General features: G+C 45.9%; 1 protein-coding gene across 4 annotated transcripts in view; it reads right to left on the minus strand.

Moving 5' to 3' along the window:
- Nucleotides 1-8,157: 8,157 nt before the first annotated feature.
- The window catches only part of LOC110556290 (solute carrier family 2, facilitated glucose transporter member 3), a 66,926-nt gene continuing 54,787 nt past the window's right edge, over nt 8,158-20,296 (minus strand). For all 4 annotated transcript variants that reach the window (XM_021649985.2, XM_060384164.1, XM_021649986.2 and 1 more), the window contains 9 exons: nt 19,890-19,982; nt 19,301-19,461; nt 17,714-17,954; nt 17,263-17,425; nt 16,239-16,426; nt 13,450-13,554; nt 13,034-13,135; nt 12,100-12,303; nt 8,158-10,472 (listed from right to left, as the gene is read on the minus strand). In XM_021649985.2, the coding sequence (XP_021505660.1) occupies nt 10,275-10,472; nt 12,100-12,303; nt 13,034-13,135; nt 13,450-13,554; nt 16,239-16,426; nt 17,263-17,425; nt 17,714-17,954; nt 19,301-19,461; nt 19,890-19,982 (1,455 nt within the window). In that variant the 3' untranslated portion in view covers nt 8,158-10,274. The remainder of the gene's footprint in view (nt 10,473-12,099; nt 12,304-13,033; nt 13,136-13,449; nt 13,555-16,238; nt 16,427-17,262; nt 17,426-17,713; nt 17,955-19,300; nt 19,462-19,889; nt 19,983-20,296) is intronic.

Here is a 20,296-nt window from a genome sequence, read left to right on the forward strand (position 1 = left end):
CATTCCTCTACAAAGGCCAGACAGATTCCAGCTGGAATTCTCATCCTCCGTTTCCTGTCCTTCGTTCTTGTGACACCAGTGGGGATGGCTTGTGTGTCTGCGGTGGCTCATTGCCACTTCCACAAACCCTAACTGCCCCTCCACAGAGGCCATCATGTGGCTCAGGGCCTCTTAGACCCTAGGTAAGTGCGTTCCCGGTCCTTGCTGTGAGAATCTTGATTATCTTTGGTTTTTTTCAGGGTGGAAGAGATTACACTGACCACCCAGGGGTGGGGGTGGTTTGAGAGGCCTCCCAGCTGCAGTTTTCCTGGGCTTTTGGCTTCAGCCTCTCACCAAGGGACCTATTCAAATGCCTTTAGTCAACGGATTCCTGAGTCCCAAGCTGTTGCAGGACCCCAGCTGACTTTTTTTTTTATTTAACGAATTCTCTCTTTCTCCTGCTTGGGTCCCTTTCCCCCTCCGTCTGGCAGCTGTCTGCTTTTCTCTTTGTAGTTCACCACCAGGCCCTGTTTCCCCCCCCCCCCCCCACATATCTCTGGGTTTTCTGAAGACTGAGTTTATTCAAAGCAGAATTAACCTTTTCCTTTACCCGAAGAAGCAAGCGCTTGGAATTCACTGACCGAGCAAGGTCTATGCTTCTGAGCTTGGAGTCTATAGTGTCCAATTCTGATGACCCAGGCAAATTCAATCCAGGGTGCTCGTGTTAGACCGGGGGTGGGGGCGGGCGGGGGGCGTTCCAGGACTGTCTGATTACAGCAAGCTTTATTTAGAGGTGGACCAGGAACAGGCAAGCCCATGTACATGAAGAAAACAAGCCTGCTTTAATTAATTTGACCTCCCTTAATTAATTTGAGCTCCATTCCCAGCAGCCCGGGGAAGGTAGCTTCACACCACCTGTCACTCCAGGTGCCAGGAATGTGGTGCCTCTGGCTTGCTTAGGCACCTGTGCACAGGTACAAACACATTAACACACATACCTACACATAACCAATGGCTAAATAAAATATTTTAAGAAAAAGCACCCACACACACAAATGATAGTAAAGACAGCATCAAGGCTTTTGAGTGTCTGAAGCTCGCTAGTCACTTACATTTTCCTAGTAAACCATCTCTATTTCTATCACTAAAAATGAGAGATGCTGTGTGTGTGTGTGTATACCACCAGAGTAAAAGAATGGTTGTCTCTTAATTTTCTGTAATATTTTATGGCTTTTGTTGCTGCGCTAAGCTGAGAAGAAAAAAAAACAAAATCAAACAAGAAAAAAACCAAAACCCTTAACCTTCAGACAGGCATCATAGCCGCCTCTGCAGTCCCAGCACGAAGGCAGAAGCAGGTAGGAGAAATGTCAGGGAGTTCAAGGCTATTTGCTCGACACAGTGAGTTTCAGACTAAGTAGAGCTACAGAGTGTGACCTGCCTCAACAATGAAAGAGCCAAAGGCTAGGCCTGCAAGATGTCTCAGTGGGTAGAGGGGCTTGCTACAAACCTAGCTTGTTGGCTTGAAAGTTCAGTCTCTTGGATCCACATGATAGAGAGAAAAAAAGCTCCACGGAGTTGGCCTCTGACCTCAGTTGCCCTCTGACCTCCACATAAAGGCAATAGCATACACCTCTCCCCTGCTCCTCAAAAGAAAGAAATGTAATCGCGAGAGCAATCACTCCTCAAACACAGCAACCCCCTTTTCTTAATGCCCTGCTCAGCTACCAGAATTTCCTCTTTTCTCAGAATTATTTTTGTTGCCTTTGGCTGGCCTGGAACTCACTGCATACACCAGGCTGGCCTGGAACTCACAGAGCTCCTCCTGCCTCTTCCTCGTGAGTGCTGAGGTGAAAGGTGTGCACTATTACACCTGGCTAACCTACGTTCTTTGTAAGCTGTCACTCATGCTCTCAGTGAACTTACTCTCTGCTGATCAAGTCTCTCTTAACCCACATGCTTATATGAAACTATCTTGACCCTGGGCGGTGGCGGCTCATGCTTTTAATCCCAGCACTTGGGAGGCAGAAGCAGGTTCGAGGCCAGACTTGTCTACAGAGCTAATTTCCAGGACAGCCAGGGCTACATAGAGAAACCCTGCCTCAAAAACCAAACCAAGGACTGGAGAGATGCCTCAGAGGTTAAGAGCACTGGCCATCCTTCCTGACATCCTGAGTCCAAATCCCAGCAACCACATAGTGGCTTACAACCATATGTAATGGAATCTCATTCCCTCTTCTGGTGTGAATGAAAACAGAGTGCTTATATACATAAAATAAATAATTAACATTTACGAGCTGAATGCCAGCACTCGAGTAGGCAGAGGCAGGCAGATCTCTGTGAGTTTGAAGCCAGCCTGGTATATGAATCGAGTCCAGGACAGACAAGGCTACACCGAGAAACCCTGTTTCAAACAAAATAAAACAAAATTTCTTTATTATTGGGCATAGTGACACACACTTTTAATCTTCGCACTTCGGAGGCAAAGGCAGGCGATTCTCTGTGAGTTTCAGATCAGCCAGGGCTCCACACTGATACCTTGTTTTAAAACAAATAATAAAATAACATCCCTAAATGGGGTCTCATATTGCCGTGGTTGGTCCTTTCTTTCTGAGCTCAAGGAAGCCTCTGAACTCAGCCCTTCCAGGAGCCAGAATTAGGGCTGGAGAGATGGCTCAGAGGTTAAAGGCACTGACTGCACTAAGTCCCAGCAACCACATGGTGGCTTCCAATCATCCATAAGGCACACAATTGTATACATTATAAATAAGACTACAATGTTAGCTGCTGTCTTTGGCTTTCATGAACATTTTCTTTCTTTTTAGGAATTATTTATTATGTATATAGTGTTCTGCCTGCATGTTCACCTACATGACAGAAGAGGGCACCAGATCTCATTACAGATGGTTGGGAGCCACCATGTGGTTGCTGGGAATTGAACTCAGGACCTCTGGAAGAGCAGCCAGCGCTCTTAACCTCTGAGCCATCTCTCCAGCTAGACATTTTCAAATGTCAACATAGCTTAAGTCCCTATTGCAGAGTTGGGTCTGAACCCCGGGCCTCACACATGCTCTCTCGCCCCCTACACTATACCTTCAACCCTGAAACCTGGATTCTGAACCAGGGACTATGTTGTCTTGCCTTGGGCAACGACTCCAGAGGTCACATTAAATTTATTGGAGGATCACAGCGCCCCCTACTGGTTCCATGTTGCATTGGTATCATCAATCCCCCAACTGTTTTCCAGGAGGAACCTCTTGGCTAATAACAGGAGAATGGGTACCAGCATACTCCTCAATTACATGTGGTTCCAGGTGGGAATCAGTGACAAGGTGGGTTAAATATACACAGACATACTTGATGAATGAAAGAGGGAGGCCTCAAAGCGGGAAAAGGAATGAAAACCTTAACAGAAAAAAAGATATTTTTTAAATAAAAAATATTTTTATTTCCTGTGTATGTGCATTTTGCCTGCCTGTATGCCTGTACACATGTATGTATGAATATATGTCTGCATGTGTGTATATAATATACATATATGTAACACATATATATTCACATAGAAATGTAACAATAATTGGCCATGCATTTGACAGATAGTGGAGGTTGGGATACATGAAAAAAAAAAACTGGAGGAATGAAAGGGAAGAAGGAGGGGCTGGAGAGATGACTCAGTGGTTAAGAGCACTAACTACTCTTCCAGAGGTCCTGGATTCAATTCCCAGCACCCACATGGCAGCTCACAACTGTCTGTAACTCCAGGACCTGATACCCATAGACATCCATGTAGGCAAAACACCAATCAATGCACATAAAATAAAAATAAATTATTTCAAAAAAGGAAGGAGGAAAATGATGCAATTATTTGATAATCCCCCAAAGTAAAAAATACAATAAAAATACTAGTTAACAATAAATATATTATTAAACAAATAATAAGAATATTATTATTATTAAAAATAATCTTGAAAGGCTAGGTGTGGTGGTGCACCCCTTTAATCTTAGCATTTGGGGGGCAGAAGCAGGAGGTCCTCTGTGAGACTGACTGGGGCCATTGTGACATACATGTCTAGGTCAAGGCCAGCCAGGGCTGAATTGGTCAGACTCTGTCTTCAAACAAAACAAAATAAAGGACAACAACAAAACAACAGTAACATGTTTTCCTTAAACGCCAAATCAGCTCCAAGGAAAAGTAATGGGTTTTCATTATGTTGCCCTGCCTGGTTCCCGGGAGAAGCAGAGCCCAGCTAAGAAGAAGCTTTATAGTGAGAAACGCTAAAAATAAACAAAGTTAAAAAAAAAAATCATCCTGGATCCAGAATATTTTTGTTAGGCAGTTTTGTGGTTTGTTGTATGTATATGTGTGTGCAAATGCATGTGTGTGTGTGTGTGTGTGTGTATAATATGTGTGTGGAGTGTGTGTGTATGTGCATGCTCACAGGCAGGCAAGCACATGAAGGTGAGCGAGCATTCGTGCACGTGTGTGAAGTTTATGAGAAAGTGATAGTGAGTGTTGGGGTGTGGTGTCTGTCTGTGAAGTGTGTGTGTTTGTGTGTGTGTGTGTGTGTGTGTGTGTGTGTGTTGGTGAGTGCGACATGGCTTTCCCGCGCAGCACAGGAACTCTCAACACTCTTGCCGTGGCCTCCTGAGCACTGCTGTGCTCAGCTGAGACCTTCCAAATACCTGTTATTTTTAGAAGATGCTCCCTCCGTTCCTGAGAGGTAGATGTCAAGTTCAAAATATGATTTAATCTGATTCTTTCAGTTCTACGAATGTTTATGAATTCTGAAGTTGTTTTGGATTGAAGCTAATTCATAGGCATTAGGTCTTCCTGATGAATTAATGTGACTTCTTCAAAAAAGAAATAATTTTATCACAGTTTTGTTCCTCTTTTTTCCTTTCCTTTTTCAATTTGTAGCCCAGGCTAGCTTGAGAATTTACTATGTAGTCCCAGGCTGGCCTCAGCTTCCTGCATCCTGAAGTTACAGGTGTGAGCTACCACCCCATCCCATTTTTTCCCCTTTTCTTGCCCCTGCCACACTTTTGCTTTGCTCCTTTAACGTTTTTTTCAACAGCACAGGAATGGTGGTGTGCGCCTTTAATTCCAGCACTTAGGAGACAGAGGCCGGCAGATCTCTGTGAGTTCCAGCCAGGGCTACATAGTGAGACCAAATGTTCCAAACCTTTTTTTTTTTTTTTTTGGTATTTACTTATGTTTGTTGGGAGGAGAGCATGCATGTCACAGTGACAAGGCTTGTGGAGGACGGAGGAGAACTCAGAGCAGGAACTCGCTCTTTGCCTCCACCATGGGCATCGAAGGCTTGGTGACAAGCACCTTTACCACTGGGCCATCTCAATGACTGGGTTCTGCTTTTTAAAGACAGAGTCTCTCTTTCTCTCTCTCTCATCTTGGTTTCTCTGTGTAGCCTTGGCTACTTTGTACACCATGCTGGCCTTGGACTCAGAGAGATCTGCCTTCCTCTGCCTTCCAGAGTGCTGAGAATAAAGGTGTACCCCACAATGCCCAGCTAACCCAAATAGCCTAGGCTAGCCTCAGAGACACCTTGAGCCCAGTTCTTCCTGCCTCCACTTCTGGAATACTTACATTACAGTATTATAACAGTACATCAACATTCCTAGACCCTCCTTTTCCTTCATCTATCTATCTATCTATCTATCTATCTATCTATCCATCTATCTATTTTTAATGTATACAGTATTCTGTCTGCACGTGTACCTGCAGGCCAGAAAAGGGCACCAAATCTCATTATAAATGGTTATGATCCACCATGTGGTTGCTGGGAATTGAACTCAGGACCTCTGGAAGAGCAGACAGTGCTCTTAACTATGAGGTATCACTCCAGCCCCTCCATTTTAGTCTGTACCCATGACAATCAGCTATTCAGCCACATCACATCCTTCATCAAAATTCCTCCTATTTAAGACACTAATGAACCAGACATGGAAACTGGTCCTATAAGGCCACGTGTAAGATGAAGGCAGAAGAATCAAATGTTTATGGGTATTTGTCCAGCTTGTGATACATAACACACACACACACACACACACACACACACAGTGGAGACTCATCACTAATGTAACAAGATCACTCATTACCTCATGTAGCTGAGTCCAGTGACAAATCTTGTCTTTTTGCTGAGGAAATCAGCCAGTTCGTAGTAAAAACACTTTAAGTTACACATTAAGATGAAAACTCGGTTGGCAGAAAAGATGCTTAATGTTGAACTCCCTTGGGCAAACATCACCTCCGAATAGAGGTTGGTGTGACTGTTCTTCTAAAGGCCCTGCATCTGGGTTTATGAGGGTTTGACTTCTTCTGCTTGCGTGTGTACCATCAGCGTGTTCCTTCCCGATAACCTTTCCAGTGTTCACCATTTATGCTAAGGTCTGCTTTTCTGCTGATCATCAGAAGGCTAACCTCCCACGCCGAGTGTCCTGGTGATGGTCTCTAGTGACCATCCATCTTACAGTGGTCCCTGTATGTTCCAGCGCAGGAACAACAGAAACTTTCCTTACCCAGAGTACCACCCAAGGCCCTGACTGTCAAACATTTTGCTTACTTCCTGTGTTGCATGTGATGGCTATTACTGTCAACTTGACTACCTCTGGAATGAACTACAATCCGGATATTGAGGGCACACCTGTGAGAGTTGTTTTTGCTTGAAGTGGGTCCAGGCCATTGAAGCAGATCACAAAAGTTTAATCCAGACATTTTTATAAACAGTACTTAGGTCAACATCATTTAGTACTCCCTACCCAGCCTTTTGCTTCTGGCTTTGGCTGTGAAGGCAGACAATTTGTTGTTATGGATTTTCTTTTCCCTTTTGTTTAGTTTGCTTTTTTTTTTTTTTTTTCCAAAACATTTGTTTTTTTGAGACAGGGTTTCTCTCTCCTAGAACTCACTCTGTGGACCAGGCTGGCCTCAAACTCAGAGATCCACCTGACTTTGCCTGGTGCTGGGATTAAAGCCATGACCACCATTGCCCAGCCTAGTTCCAGATCTTGAAGCAGGAAGATCCACCTCTAATCTGGGCCACACCTTTTATTGGTTGGGTTAGCTGGACTGCAACGTTTAAGTCATTCTGATGAATCTCCTTTCTATATATATATATGGATTCGAGATTCATTCTACAAGTACTGTTACTCGAGCGAACTCTAATACTTTACGGTTCTTATTTATACTGTAGGTTCAAAATAGGATGGCAAGATGCAATGTTCTAATTTTGGCAGTCCTGGAACTTACTCTGTAGACCAGACTGGACTCAAACTCAGATTTCTGCCTGCCTCTGCCTCCTGAGTGCAACCTTCCAATTGCAACTAAGCTCTCATGATAGGGAGGAGAGGGAGTCCACCATCCTCTTATCCACAGAACTACAATGTAAAGAATATTCTACAATAAGGAAGTCTTTATTTATATAGCTCCAAGCCAAGTGTGGGGCACTCTCCTTTAATTCCAGCACTTGGGAGAGGTAGGATTGCCGGGTACAGTGGCGGCGTACCTCTCCAATCCTTTATACTGGAGGGGCTTCAGGCAAGACACAGTTAACTCAGTGAGAGACAATCAAATGTTTGTAGCCCACAGTCAGCACTAACAGATGAAGGTGTGGAGTGAAGACAGGGGCATCAGTTGTTGTTACATGAACATGAGTTCAAAACAAATGGCAAATCAGGCCAAAAGGCAGCAGCCCTGCCCTGGAAGGGAATGCAATACACTCCAGGCTGACCGGGAGCTAGCTGTGTGCGCACTCCTAGCAGTGATGGTTACGTTGATCTCTGTAAAAGCACGAACTTCAGAAAGGCAGAAGAGGAACACGAGAGGAAAACCAGGGAGAGCCAAGAGCAACACGGAAGAACAGGCCTTTTCAGCTAACCCATGTAGTATGGCTCTTCTTGACAGTAGCTTGTGCCTCACCTCTGCCTGCTGGAGGTTCCCACCTACTATGCTCATCCTGGCTCTGCCTCAGGGGAGCTGGGATTAAGTCTGCACCATGACCCTTGGTTTGCAGTCTTGGGGGCAAACCCAGGGGGTTTGTCAGATAACACTCCACCCACTGAGCCATATTCCTAGGCCCACAGCCAGGATCTGAAGATTTTTTTTTTTTAAAGCCCAATGAAAAAGAACAAATGGGGGAAAAAAATAAGCTTGTGCCACACGACATATACATTCAGAATTTTTATTTCAAAACAGAAACTACAGTAACATGAATAGAAAGTAGGTATGAAGATAGTCACAACCTGGCCATTGACAAATGGAAAGTCCTCCCAGTGTTCCTGCCAGCTCACTGAGGAAGAGGGCAGTCTGAAGCGTCACCTTTCCCAGCCAAGCGCCTCTTCACAGCGATGTGAGCTCGTGTCTGAATGTCAATGAGCACAGGGAGTGGTGGAGGAGTACTGAGACTGAGCACTGAAACACTGTTATCATGTGTAAGGGTTTGACTAAAGGGTCTGAAATGTGTAAGCACCAAGGAGGGACAGTGGGATCCAGTGACCTACGGAAAAGGGGTCAGGGTGATCAGGGTCATCTCCATGTACGAAAGAAGGAGAATGAAGGGGTGGTTGTGGAGGTACCTGTGACCCGCGGCAGGAGCGAAATTTGGCATTACTCCTTATATACCAAAATGCCATATTTCCCAATCCCTTTAAGAAAGCCTTTCTCTCCCCACAACTGGCTTCTCAGGAGCCACAGCTCTGACCTCACACTTTGCACCGTCCCAGCTGGAGTGAGTGAGGCTGAGCCTTCCATCCTCAACCTCAAGAAAGCTTCCCTCTCCAACCAGAACAGGGGGCCAGCTGAGTGGGATCTAATCCGGGGGCCAGCTCCACCCGGGGGAGGCAGTGCTGCTTATGTACACAGGGATGAGCGTCAATAGACTCTATCAAAAAGAAAGCGACCAGAGCGAGCAAAGGGAACAGGTACTTCACACCGGGGCAAAGTGACAGTGCACACACATTCCCATCCTCAAGCGAGGGCCACACTGCGCATTTACCCGCACTGTCCCTAACGTGTGTGGCGGAGTCAAGGCCACTTGGGCACTTAGCACAATGTCAGACGATCATGGAAACAAGGGTAGCCTGAGACTGTAACAGGGATAGACTAACATGCCACGGCCCCAGAGAGAGAGCGGCAACGTTCTCAAACCAGGTGATACTAATCATTCAGGGAAAATCCTCTCCCAGAGCTGAGGTAACAAAGTCCACATTAGCTACGAATCCCTTTAAACCAAAGTAAAACAGATCAAACACATAAAATCTCTTAAAAAAAAAAAAAAAACAAAATTGGAAAAATAATAAAGGCCTGTCAAGAACTGCTGTATTTAGGCCCTCCCCTCTGTACGGCTCGCTCAGGTGCTAGGGCGACTTGAGGGAAGAGGAAAGGTGAGTTCAGCAGGACAGGAAGGGCTTGTTTGGTCCAGGGGAAGAAGAAGAGAGGCTTTCTGCAAGCCATCCCTTTTCTGGACTCCATGTAAAATAAAAGGCCATCAACACCACTAACTACAAATCCCGCTTCAGTAACAAGCCTAGATTTCAAGTAACACTACATAAAAACTATAATCTTAAGAGAAAAGGCCCACAGAAAGCCACGAGCCTTTTCATACAGGCACTCGCTCTTCTGAGAAAGAACACAGGCGTCTCCCTCTAGAGTGCGGGCGGCTCACAGGCCACCCGTAACATCTGTTCTTCTTTGTGTTGCACCATCACCCTCCAGCACTAAACTTCTCTCCTTAAACACCTCCCTCCAGCCTCAATTTCCTTACTCTTTCATTATTTGGTAAAATTACACTTAAAAAAATAAATATTTATGCAATAAAACCTGAAGATAAAATAAATAAAACTCAAGTTACTTTGCTGTGCAGAGCTGTTATCAGTGAGGAGGGCTCTCCTGTTGAATCTCCGTGGCCCTCCACACAGTATGAAGATCTGTTACCTGGCAAGCTGAGATGGGGAGAGGGTGCTGCACCCCACTCCTACCCCCTAGGTGTCCTAGTGAGCTGGTCTTAGAACCTAAGGGGAGCTGCAGCCACTCCCTCCCGACATGAAGGTAGACTTTCTTGGTCTCTCCTGATTACAAGAGAAATAGCCAAGAAATGACACACTTAAAGAAGCCATTGGTGATCCAACTAACCCCAGCATTGGGTGCAGCTTTGTGTTCCTGGAGTGTGTGAGAAAGGATCAAATAGCAGCGTTCAGAAGCAGTACTGGGTCATCCTGATGAGGTCCCCCCGATTCAGGGGAGGTAGGTTGCTTTCCATGTTGGAGGGAGGTGATGGAGGCCCGCCTCAGGCATTGCCGGGAGAGTCCTTCATAGGCATGCTGTTCAGCTCAACAGCAGAGCTTTTCCCAGCATGCCCCTCAAAGGCCCGGGTAATGTCCTCGAAAGTCCTGCCTTTGGTCTCAGGGACTTTGAAGAAGGTGAAGACTAGGAAGATAATGAGGAAAGCAGCAAAGACAATAAAAACATAGGCTCCCAAGTAGGCCTAGAAAACAGGAGAAAGAAGGATGGTTCATTACAAATTTACCACTTTCAAAGTTCATGAACGTGAGGGAAACATTACTTTTTTTTGTGGGGGAGGGGCTTTTGACACACGGCTTCTCTGTGTAGCCTTGGCTGTCCTGGACTCACTTTGTAGACCAGGCTGGCCTCAAACACACGGCAATCTGCCTACCTCTGCCTCCCTGAGTGCTGGGATTAAAAGTGTGCGCCAGCTTAAAGAAGTTATCTATTTTATGTATGCGAGAACTTTGCATGTACATCTGCACACCACAAGACAGCATCAGATAGTTGAGCAGTCATATGGACACTGGGAATTGAACTCAGGACCTTCGGAAGAATAATAAAGGCTCTTCCATATTGACCAGACCAACAAGGTTGGTTTACCTATTATGTCTATGTTTCTCTGCACAGAATAGAATGCGTCATTCTTTTTTTTTTTTCCCTAGTTACTAAAACTAACTGATTCCAAATACTCCCTGAGGATTTTTGTCTTGTTTCTTTTTTTTAAGATCTACTTTTTATATATCTCACTATAGATGGTTGTGAGCCACCATGTGGTTGCTGGGAATTGAGCTCAGGACCTCTGCAAGAACAGCCAGTGCTCCTAACCTCTGAGCCATCTCTCCAGCCCTGATTTGTTTTGTTTCTGATTTTTACAACAAGGCCTCACTTTGTAGTTCTGGCTGGCCTGGAAATCACTATATAGACTGTACTGGCCTCAGAGATCTGCTTGCCTCTGCCTCCTGAGTGCTGGGACTAATGGCTTGTGTTACGCCCTGGAGAAATGTCTCGGTTGCTGCTCTTCCAGAGAATGCAGGCTCTATTATTCCCTGTTCATAACAGTCTGTAACCCAGGCACACCAGTGGTGCACAGACATACATATAGGCAAAACACCCTCACATAATAATAATACGTATTAAAAAAAAAAAAAGTGTGCAAGCCTGGCCCTTCTGTGGAGTTTGATCTGAAGATATTTGTCTATGTTTAAAATTCCAGGCTTCTAGAAAGACTCATGGAAACAGCTTATGTAACGAATCAGCTCCAGATCATTTTCTACTGGGAGTTGCCTGGTTCACTAACATCCTACAGGAGCCCTGGGCTCTCGGTGCTTACTGAAATGGTGATTTTACCATTGGGCTGGGAAGTCTGGGTACTTGGTACTGTTCTGTTCTTAGGCACCATCTCCGGTCCTCAGAGTTTCCAGTTTTCCCTCCTAACGTTTTGCTGTTTTGAGACAGGGTCTCATTGTAGCCTAGGCTGCCCTCAACCTCATACCAACCCTCCTGCCATAACTTCTTAAGTGCTATGATTTCAGGCATGAACAACCATGCATACCTGGCTTGTCCTTCCCCTCTCCTATTGCCTTGAAAAAGAGAGAAATCTAGTTTAAGGTTCACTACTAAGGTACGTACGAATGTTGGCGCAAGTAGACGGTTTGTTTGTTTGAGACGAGGTCTCTCTGTGTAATCCTGGCTCTCTTGGACTCACTTTGTAGACCAGGCTGGCCTCAAACTCACAGCTGTCTTCCTGCCCTTCCTGCCTATGCCTCTCAGTGTGCTAGAAGTAGTCTGGTTTGTGATAGACCATGCTTGATTTGAAATTTACTTACTGCAGCCGAGGGGAAGAGCATTCCAACCAAGAAGTTGGAGGTCCAGTTAGAACAGCCAGCCACTGCTATGGCGGCTGGGCGGGGGCCCTGGCTGAAGAGTTCAGCTACGATAAACCAGGGAATGGGGCCCGGTCCAATCTCAAAGAAGGCTACATAGACCAAGATAGCCACAATACACACAAAGCTCATGGCTTCATAATCATCCTGTGAGAGATAGAAAGAAAGCAAAGTCCAGTTAAATGGAAAAATGATGGAAGTAGCAACCATTTCCAGAGCTATTGGATAAAGCAGTCAGTTAGCTTGGGAGTCTAAAAGCCCAGAGCTTCTGAATCCAAGCTGCATCATCTCACCCTTACATTCTGTACAGAGACCATCTCAGTGTCTATAAAATGGACAAGGTGATTTCTGTTATCTGTTTTGTTTGGTTTTGTTTGTCCAGACAGGGGTTTCTCTGTGTAGCCCTGGCTGTCCTAGAATTCACTCTGTAGACCAGGCTGGTCTAGAAATCAACCAAGATCCACCTGCCTCTGCCTTCCAAGTGCTGGGATTAAATGTCTGGCCTTCAAGATGACTGTTAGAAATTAAATTAGACAGTGCCTGCAAGATGGCTCAGCAGGTAACGGTGCCTGTCGCCCGACTACAGTGCCCCAGTAGGCACTTTCCACAGGATGGAAAATAACTGGAAGATTAGAAATTTGAGGCCATTTTTGCCCACATAAGACCTTACCTAAGAATTAAAGTAGACAACACATCTTATAAGCCCTATTACATGCACACAAGGATACCTGTTTACCTATCTCTGAAGGTGCAATCACCATCTGGGCATCTCCAATTTGATTTTACTGATGACCCAGGTCAACACGCCACCCCCGCCACAGAGGGTAAACTACAGTCTCTTTCACCCCAGCCCTCCCTCCACTCAAAGAACACTCACCTTCAGTAACAAAGAAATCGTCATGAAGACGGAACACACAGCCATGCCTCCCAGGCCTATCATGTGCAGGGTTCTCCTTCCTGCCCTCTCCACCAGGAACAGCTAGAAAAAAAAGATATACCTGGTTTCACAAACAGGCTGTGCACAGGACCCTACGCCCTTAGTCCCATCTCCAGCACACCTAGAGATTGTCACACTTCCCCTCTATACCTTCCCTCCCGTCTATACGTTCTGGATGAGTAAAGACTACTCACACCCATCACCCAATAGCCTTTTTCCCAGGGGAATTAAAACAAACAAACAAACAGTTGTACTAAATGTGGAAAGTTGGGAGAAGACCAGTCTGTGTCTGAACACTTGTAGGAAGGATTCCTGTTTCACCCAGCTCCACCCCTCACTCAAAGTACCCAACTTACAGAAACTACGGTGAAGATGGTATTAACTACACCCGCTCCGATGGTAGCGTAGATCGGCTCCTGGACACCTGCATCCTTGAAGATTCCTGTTGAGTAATAGAACACCTACGAGGAAACAAACACGGCATCACGATTCCATCTCGGAAACCCTCGGGGTCCTTAGCCAATGCGTCACCCTTCACCTCCACCTCCCGGTGCTCCACCCCGGCTACTGCTTCTTCCCCTGCTCGTCCCCTCTTTAGTTTACTTCCTTCTTGTTTGGGGGCTGGGGTGGAGGTGGGCGGCCATCTCACTTTGTAGCCTCTGCCCCTCCAGTGGTGGAATCACAGGCCTGTGTCCCCATGTCCACCCAGCTTATTCACTTTCTCATGTCTACTTTGCTAATTTTTATACAGTTAAGTCTTAGTCTCTCTCTTTTGTCTCACTACCTAGCCCAGGATGGCCTTCAACTCCAAATCCTCCTGCCTCAGCCTCCCTAGTTAAATGACAGATGAGTGTGACCACACTCACCTTTGCCTTTAAAGGTATTTTTTAATTATTATGTAGGTCTTAGTGGCACACACCTTTAATCTCAGCACCCAGGATGCTGAGGAAGAGAATCTGTGAGTTCAAGTCAGACTGGTCTAAAGAGTGAGACTCTGTCTTAAAAAGGAGCAAAAATTAGAAAGATAAAAGCACCCACAGGCCCTTACTTTAAGCCCCAACTCTGTAAGACAAGAAACAGAATGTGGGAGACATCACTTGTTCAAAAACAGGTTGGTAAAAAATGTCTAAGCCTGCTGTAATCTGGATTTCCTCTTGTTGTTATTTTTGTTTGTCTTTTGAAACAGGGTTTCTTTGTGTAGCCTTGGCTGTCCTGCACCACCATTCCCAATTGGCTTTACTTTCTTCTTTTTTTTTTTTTTAATTTTTATTTAAGATTTATTTATTTATTTTATTTAAAGTACGTGAGTGCTCTATCTGAATGTACACAGCCCTGTCACAAGAGGAAGTCACATTATAGATGGTTGTGAACCACCATGTGGTTGCTGGGAATTGAACTCAGGACCTCTAGAAGAGAGCAGCCAGTGTTCTTAACCGAGCCATCTCTCCAACCCCCATGACGTTACTTTTTTATTATATTTTTATTTATTTATTATTTATTCACTTTGTATGGGCTACAGACCCCTCATCTCCTCCCAGTCCCAACCTCTCTCCTTCTTCTCTCCCCATGCTCGTCCTCTAATCCACTGGAGGTCCTCCTCCCCTTCTATCTGATCCTCTATCTCATCAGGAGTGGCTGCATAGTCTTCCTTCATGGCCTGGCAAAGCTGCATCACGGGGGGGGGGGAGGTGATCAAAGAGCCAGCCACTAAGTTCATGTTAGAGACAGTCCCTGCTCCCTTTACTAAAGAACTGACTTGGAAACTGAGCTGAAGAGGGGGTCTAGGTCCTCTCCATGCATGGTCCTTGGTTGGGGTATCAATCTCTGCAGGACCCCCTGTGCCCAGATTTTTTGGCCTGTTGGGCTCCTTGTGGAGCTCCTGTCCCTTCCAGGTCTTTCTACCTCCCCCTTCTTCCCTGCACTCTGCCAAAAGTTTGGCTATGTGTCTCAGCATCTACTTCCATACCCTGCTGGGTAGAGTCTCTTAGAGGCCTTCTGTGGTAGGGCTCCTGACCTTTTCCCTGTCTTCTCCCACTTCTGATGTCTATCCCCTTTGCCCTTCTGAATGAGGATTAAGCATCTTTTCTAGGGTCCTCCTTGTTGTTTAGCTTTAGGACTATACGACTCAGGACAACCCCACCTGCATTTGGGTTACAGTTATACCCAGGCCAAACTCTGCTCACTGAGGAAAGTGGGAGTCACCCTCAAACAGTCACAAATTTCCTGAAGTGGGACAGGGCACCTGTACTATGCACCTCACTTGTTTTGTGATATTTTGGATCCTGTTTTGCAGGACCAGGACTGGGGTAAGTTACCCGGGGAGATGTGATTGGTGCCTTAACAGGCAGGTGCACATCCTTCAGGTCATGTATGCATCCATGAGCCTCACTTCCATCCCAGCTCTGCTCTTCCCACTCTCTTGTGCTCGTTACTTTTTACCTCTGGCAATACTTGACTATTATTGTTTTCAAATAAGAAAATCTGAGTGGGGTCCATCAAAATTCTGTAACGGACGGAAGGCAAGAAGAAGTCCTGTAGTAAACTTTTCACTACCTCTCAGATTCTTTCTCTCTCTTTTCCCCCTTTTCCTTGGAGAGAGGGTCTCATGTAGCCCAGGCTGGTCTTCAACTCAGTATGTATTTGAGAATGATCTTGAACTCCTGATCTTCCTGCCCCTACCTCCTGAGTGCTGGGACTGCAGCCACATGCTACCACCACACCAGCTTCACCCAGTGCTGAGGATCAAACCAAAGGGCCTCATGCATGCCAGGAAATCACTCTGCCAACTTAGCTACAGCTCTAGAGAGGAGGTTTAATGTAGCTGTGGCTGGCTTGGAACTTAATAAGCAGAACAGCCTGGCCTCAAATCTGGATGATCTTCCTGTCTTGAACTCTGAAATGACAGATGCGTCTCAGCAAATCTGACCCAGAACTATTATTTTTTTTTTCTCTTGAGACAGGGATCTAGCTATATTGTTGCTGCTCTATTATTAATGCTGTTGCTGACCTCAAATTCCTAGGCACTAATGACTCTTCTATTCCAGCTTCTGGAGTAACTATATAGTCTACAGACACATGACAACATGCCAGCAAGATCATGTGACTTCAGTAGACTGTCACTAGGTCCCCGCTGATAGACACTCACAGCATTGATCCCAGAGAGCTGCTGAGACAGCTGCAGGACGACAGAGATGAGGAGCGGCTGGAAGTAGTTAGATGACCTGAAGAGCTCCAGCACGGTGACCTGCTTCTCCTGTGCCATCCTGGCACTCTCATCTTTCATCTCCTGGATCTCCTGTGCCACGTCCTGGGTGCCCCACAACCGCTGGAGGACTGGGGGAAAGAGGCAAACGTAATAAAGATACTGTGTACCCCCCATCACACCTGCCACCCCTGTCAGTCAGCTAGCAAGAGGGCAAAGAAGACGAAAACGCCTACAGAACCCATCTTTTGCTTGTCTTTCCACTTCATTCTTTAAGTTCTGATTCAGTCATTAGTGTCAGAACATGGCCAAAAGAATGGTGCCCGGAGAACAATGCCTTGGGAACTGTGAGAGAGGCTCTAGGAAAAAAAGGCAGAGGGCCTTTTACCTCAGGTGAATTTTATTCCCTGGATTGGTCTTGATTTCATGCCTTCTGTGACAAACATTTACATTCAAGTCATAAGAAATGTTTATTCTTGCTGGATGTCAGAATACAGCTATAGAAACCAATCTGGCCAGTGTACCCTGAATCTGGACATGGCCTTCTGCCTTGCTTTCATGCCTTCCCAGATAGAGTCTACAGTACATGCCAGGCAATTGTATTTAAATTGCTCTGTACTGAGAAAGTTCTGGGAAAAAGCTGCACTGTTAACATTTAGTACGTGCGTATTGGTGTTTATTTACATGTCTTTCTGATCATGTTTTCCTGAACTCAAGCAACCTTCCTTGAATCGTTGCTTTCTTTGTCATATTCGTGTATAAAGGTACACTGAATTGAAGTAAAGCTGTCCATAGCATTAGACTGTTGCCTGCCAAATTGTTTAATGTCCTCAGATGCCAGATCTCACAGATACATATGTGCACAGGTCAGAAAACTCTTCAGCACAGGCAGAAAGGGAGGTGACAAGAAGCATGCCCAGTGCTTTGGCCCTCAACTACACCCGTATGAGATCCGAGGAACACTCACTCTCCTTGGCACGGTCTTCCTCCTTCTTGTTAATGAGCAAGAATCTTGGACTTTCAGGGCAAAACGGGAGGGCCGCGCTTTGTAGGATGGCTGGAATGATGGTCAGGCCCAGCAGCCCAGGCCACAGCTCTTCAGAGCCCAGGATGAAGTCCAAACCAAAGATCTAGAAGCCAGACAAAGAGAATGCTCAACGCCCAATCATATTTCCATGCCATAAACACGCTATTTAAAAGAAACAAAAACAACAGCAAAACACCTATCCTTTTACAATGCATCGAAAACAGAAAATAGAAAAGAAATTGTTCCTCTTCCTTTCTGGGCCCTGCTTGCATCATTAGCTACCCTGTGAACTGTAGTAACAGTAGCTGAATACACAATGGGACTCATGTTGGATTCAGAGTATTTCATGCATATCAACTCCTTCACGGAGCAGAGCAAAACTGCAGGGTACCTGAGCCACCAGAATACCGATGACGATGCCCAGCTGGTTTAGTGTGCCAAATGCTCCCCGCAGGGCGGTAGGAGACACCTCTCCAATGTACATAGGCACAAAGCCTGTGCACAGTCCACAGAAGATGCCAATAACCAGGCGACCCAGGATCAACATTTCAACAGACTCCGCTATCTTGGCAAAGCCCATAAGGCAGCCACCAGCGATGGCCAGCAGGTTGACAAGGAGCATGGAGTTCCGTCTGGAAGGTTAAAGCATGAGACAAAACATGGTTAGCCACGTGGCGGGCTCCCGGTCCTTCTAGTCCTTATCCCTCCCTCTGCTCTTCTGAGGCCTTTGCAGGTCTAACTCTTTCCCTTCATTGCTGTGGGCTTGTGTATTTGAGTGAACCACCTCCTCCCTTTTTTTTTTTAATTTTTAAAAAATTAACAGTTTACTCACTTTGTATCCCAGCTGTAGCCCCCCTCCCAATCCTACCCTCCCTCCCTCCCTCTTCTTTTCCTATGCCCCTCCTCCCAGGGCTTCTTTTTATTCTTACAATAAAACCAGCTGGTGGCACACGCCTATAATCCCAACACTCAGGGAGGCAGAAACAGGCAGATTATCTGTGAGTTTAAGGCCATCTTGGTCTACAAAGGGAGTCCAGGACAACCAGGGCTACACAGAGAAACTATGACTTGAAAAACCAAACCAAACCAAACCAAACCAAACCAACCAACCAACCAACCAACAAAAAAACACAAAAACCAAACAGCTAAACATTATCCAACTTTTTGGCTTTACTAATTATATTCAATTCAATTTGCGTGAATATGCCAATTTTTCATAAAAATGAATTTTTATATATGAATGGACAAGATGTAGGCACAGGGAGCATGTGCGGTAGTCAGAGGTTGACTTATGGATGTAGCAGGCCCGAAACCATGATCCTCTTGCCTGAGTCCACTGAATGCTGGGACTGTCTGCTCATGCCACCAAGCCCAACTCTTAGAGTATCTAGTTTTATATCCTCTTAAGACATATTATTTTATTCAATTTTCTCTTGGGAAAGGGAAATCAGTTATTTAGCTTTTGTCCATATTTCCCACAAGGCAAGGATTATAAAAAGTATTTATTTTATAAAAAGTAATGAAAAGACTTCCAAGAAACGTCCAAACATACTCAGTAATGAAAATAACTTCTGGCTGGGTGTCATGGCACCCAGAGAGCAGAGGCAGTGGCTGGACCCAAGTTCAGCCTGGTCTACACAGTTAGCCAGTGATCCTGCCTTGGGGTGGGAGTGGAGGGGTGGGGGTGGGGGTGGGGGTGGGGGAAGAAGGAACCTTTGACCTTAAAGGAGTTTAAGGAATCTCCAGAGCTGACCTAGCAAAATCAAGCTCGCCTAGGAACCAAACTAAGAGCTAAGCCAAGTCAAGCACTCACACAGCAGATCTCTGGAAAGGTCAGTGATAGCCCACCAAGGACAGCCACATTCCAGGCCAGGTGGACTAGCTCTCCTTGAGTAGAACCCAACCTCCCTGACCCCGCGCCCTCTGCTGTCTTCCATGTAGCCAGTACAGTACCCCTTGCTCCTTGTCTGAGTAGTACCTGCCAAAGCGGTTGACAAAGAGTCCAACAGAAAAAGAGCCGATCATGCCACCGACGGAGAAGATGGCCACGCACAGGGACCAGAGGGTGGTCAGCAGCACCTCGCTTGGTAGGTCTTCCAACCGCTCTTCCAAAGTGTAGTTGAGAAAGTCCTTTATGAGCTGCATGATAAAATGCACAGTGGGAGGGTAGGCCATTAAGTCTGGATGAGAACTGTAGACAAATACCACCGTGGCTTCCTCCCTGAGGGAGGCAGGACCCCGAGGGAGGAAAGTTGCTTGCTTTGAAAAGGGCAGTTCTAGGAATCGCCCTAAACACCCAGTAGGTGGCAGCACAGATGTTCAGCGGGATACCCCACCCAGTCAGTCTCAATTTCCCGTTCTTAGTAATCCCTGAGGACTAATATAAGAAATAAATCACAACCCCGAGAGGACAAGGGGCCAGCCAGAGTATCAGGAGTAAACAGCCTTGTCTTGGGCTTTTTTCAACAGCATGCTGTTTCTCCCCCATCTTAGCCAAGCACCTCACATTTGCAATCCTACTTTAAAAAACATTGCTATTCCTTTTCATTTAGGTGCTTGACACTCACTGTCTCCGGTGCATTGATGACGCCCGTGTTGTAGCCAAACTGGAAAGAGCCGATTGTGGCAATAGTAATGGCAAACACCAGAGCTGGGGTCACCTGGAGAGAAGACAAAGGGAAAATGCTTACAAACTTTGACTAAGGGCTTTCTTCCCCTCCTCAGGAGGTCTGGCTGTCGTTCTTCTTGAGGAAATCCTTCTGCCTTTGCCTCCACAATGCAGGACACACAGGATTTCAGGCATATCTGGGGAGTAAGACTTTAAGAGGAATGAGTCAATCCCCCCACACACAGACAGGGTTTCTCTGTGAAGCCTTGGCTGAACTGCACTTACTTTGTAGACCAGGCTCACCTCAAACTCACATCGATCTGCCTGCCTCTGCCTCCCAAGTGCAGGAGTCAATTATTTTAGCTT

Source organism: Meriones unguiculatus, chromosome 5 (assembly GCF_030254825.1).
Source record: "Meriones unguiculatus strain TT.TT164.6M chromosome 5, Bangor_MerUng_6.1, whole genome shotgun sequence".
Classification (NCBI taxonomy): domain Eukaryota; kingdom Metazoa; phylum Chordata; class Mammalia; order Rodentia; family Muridae; genus Meriones; species Meriones unguiculatus.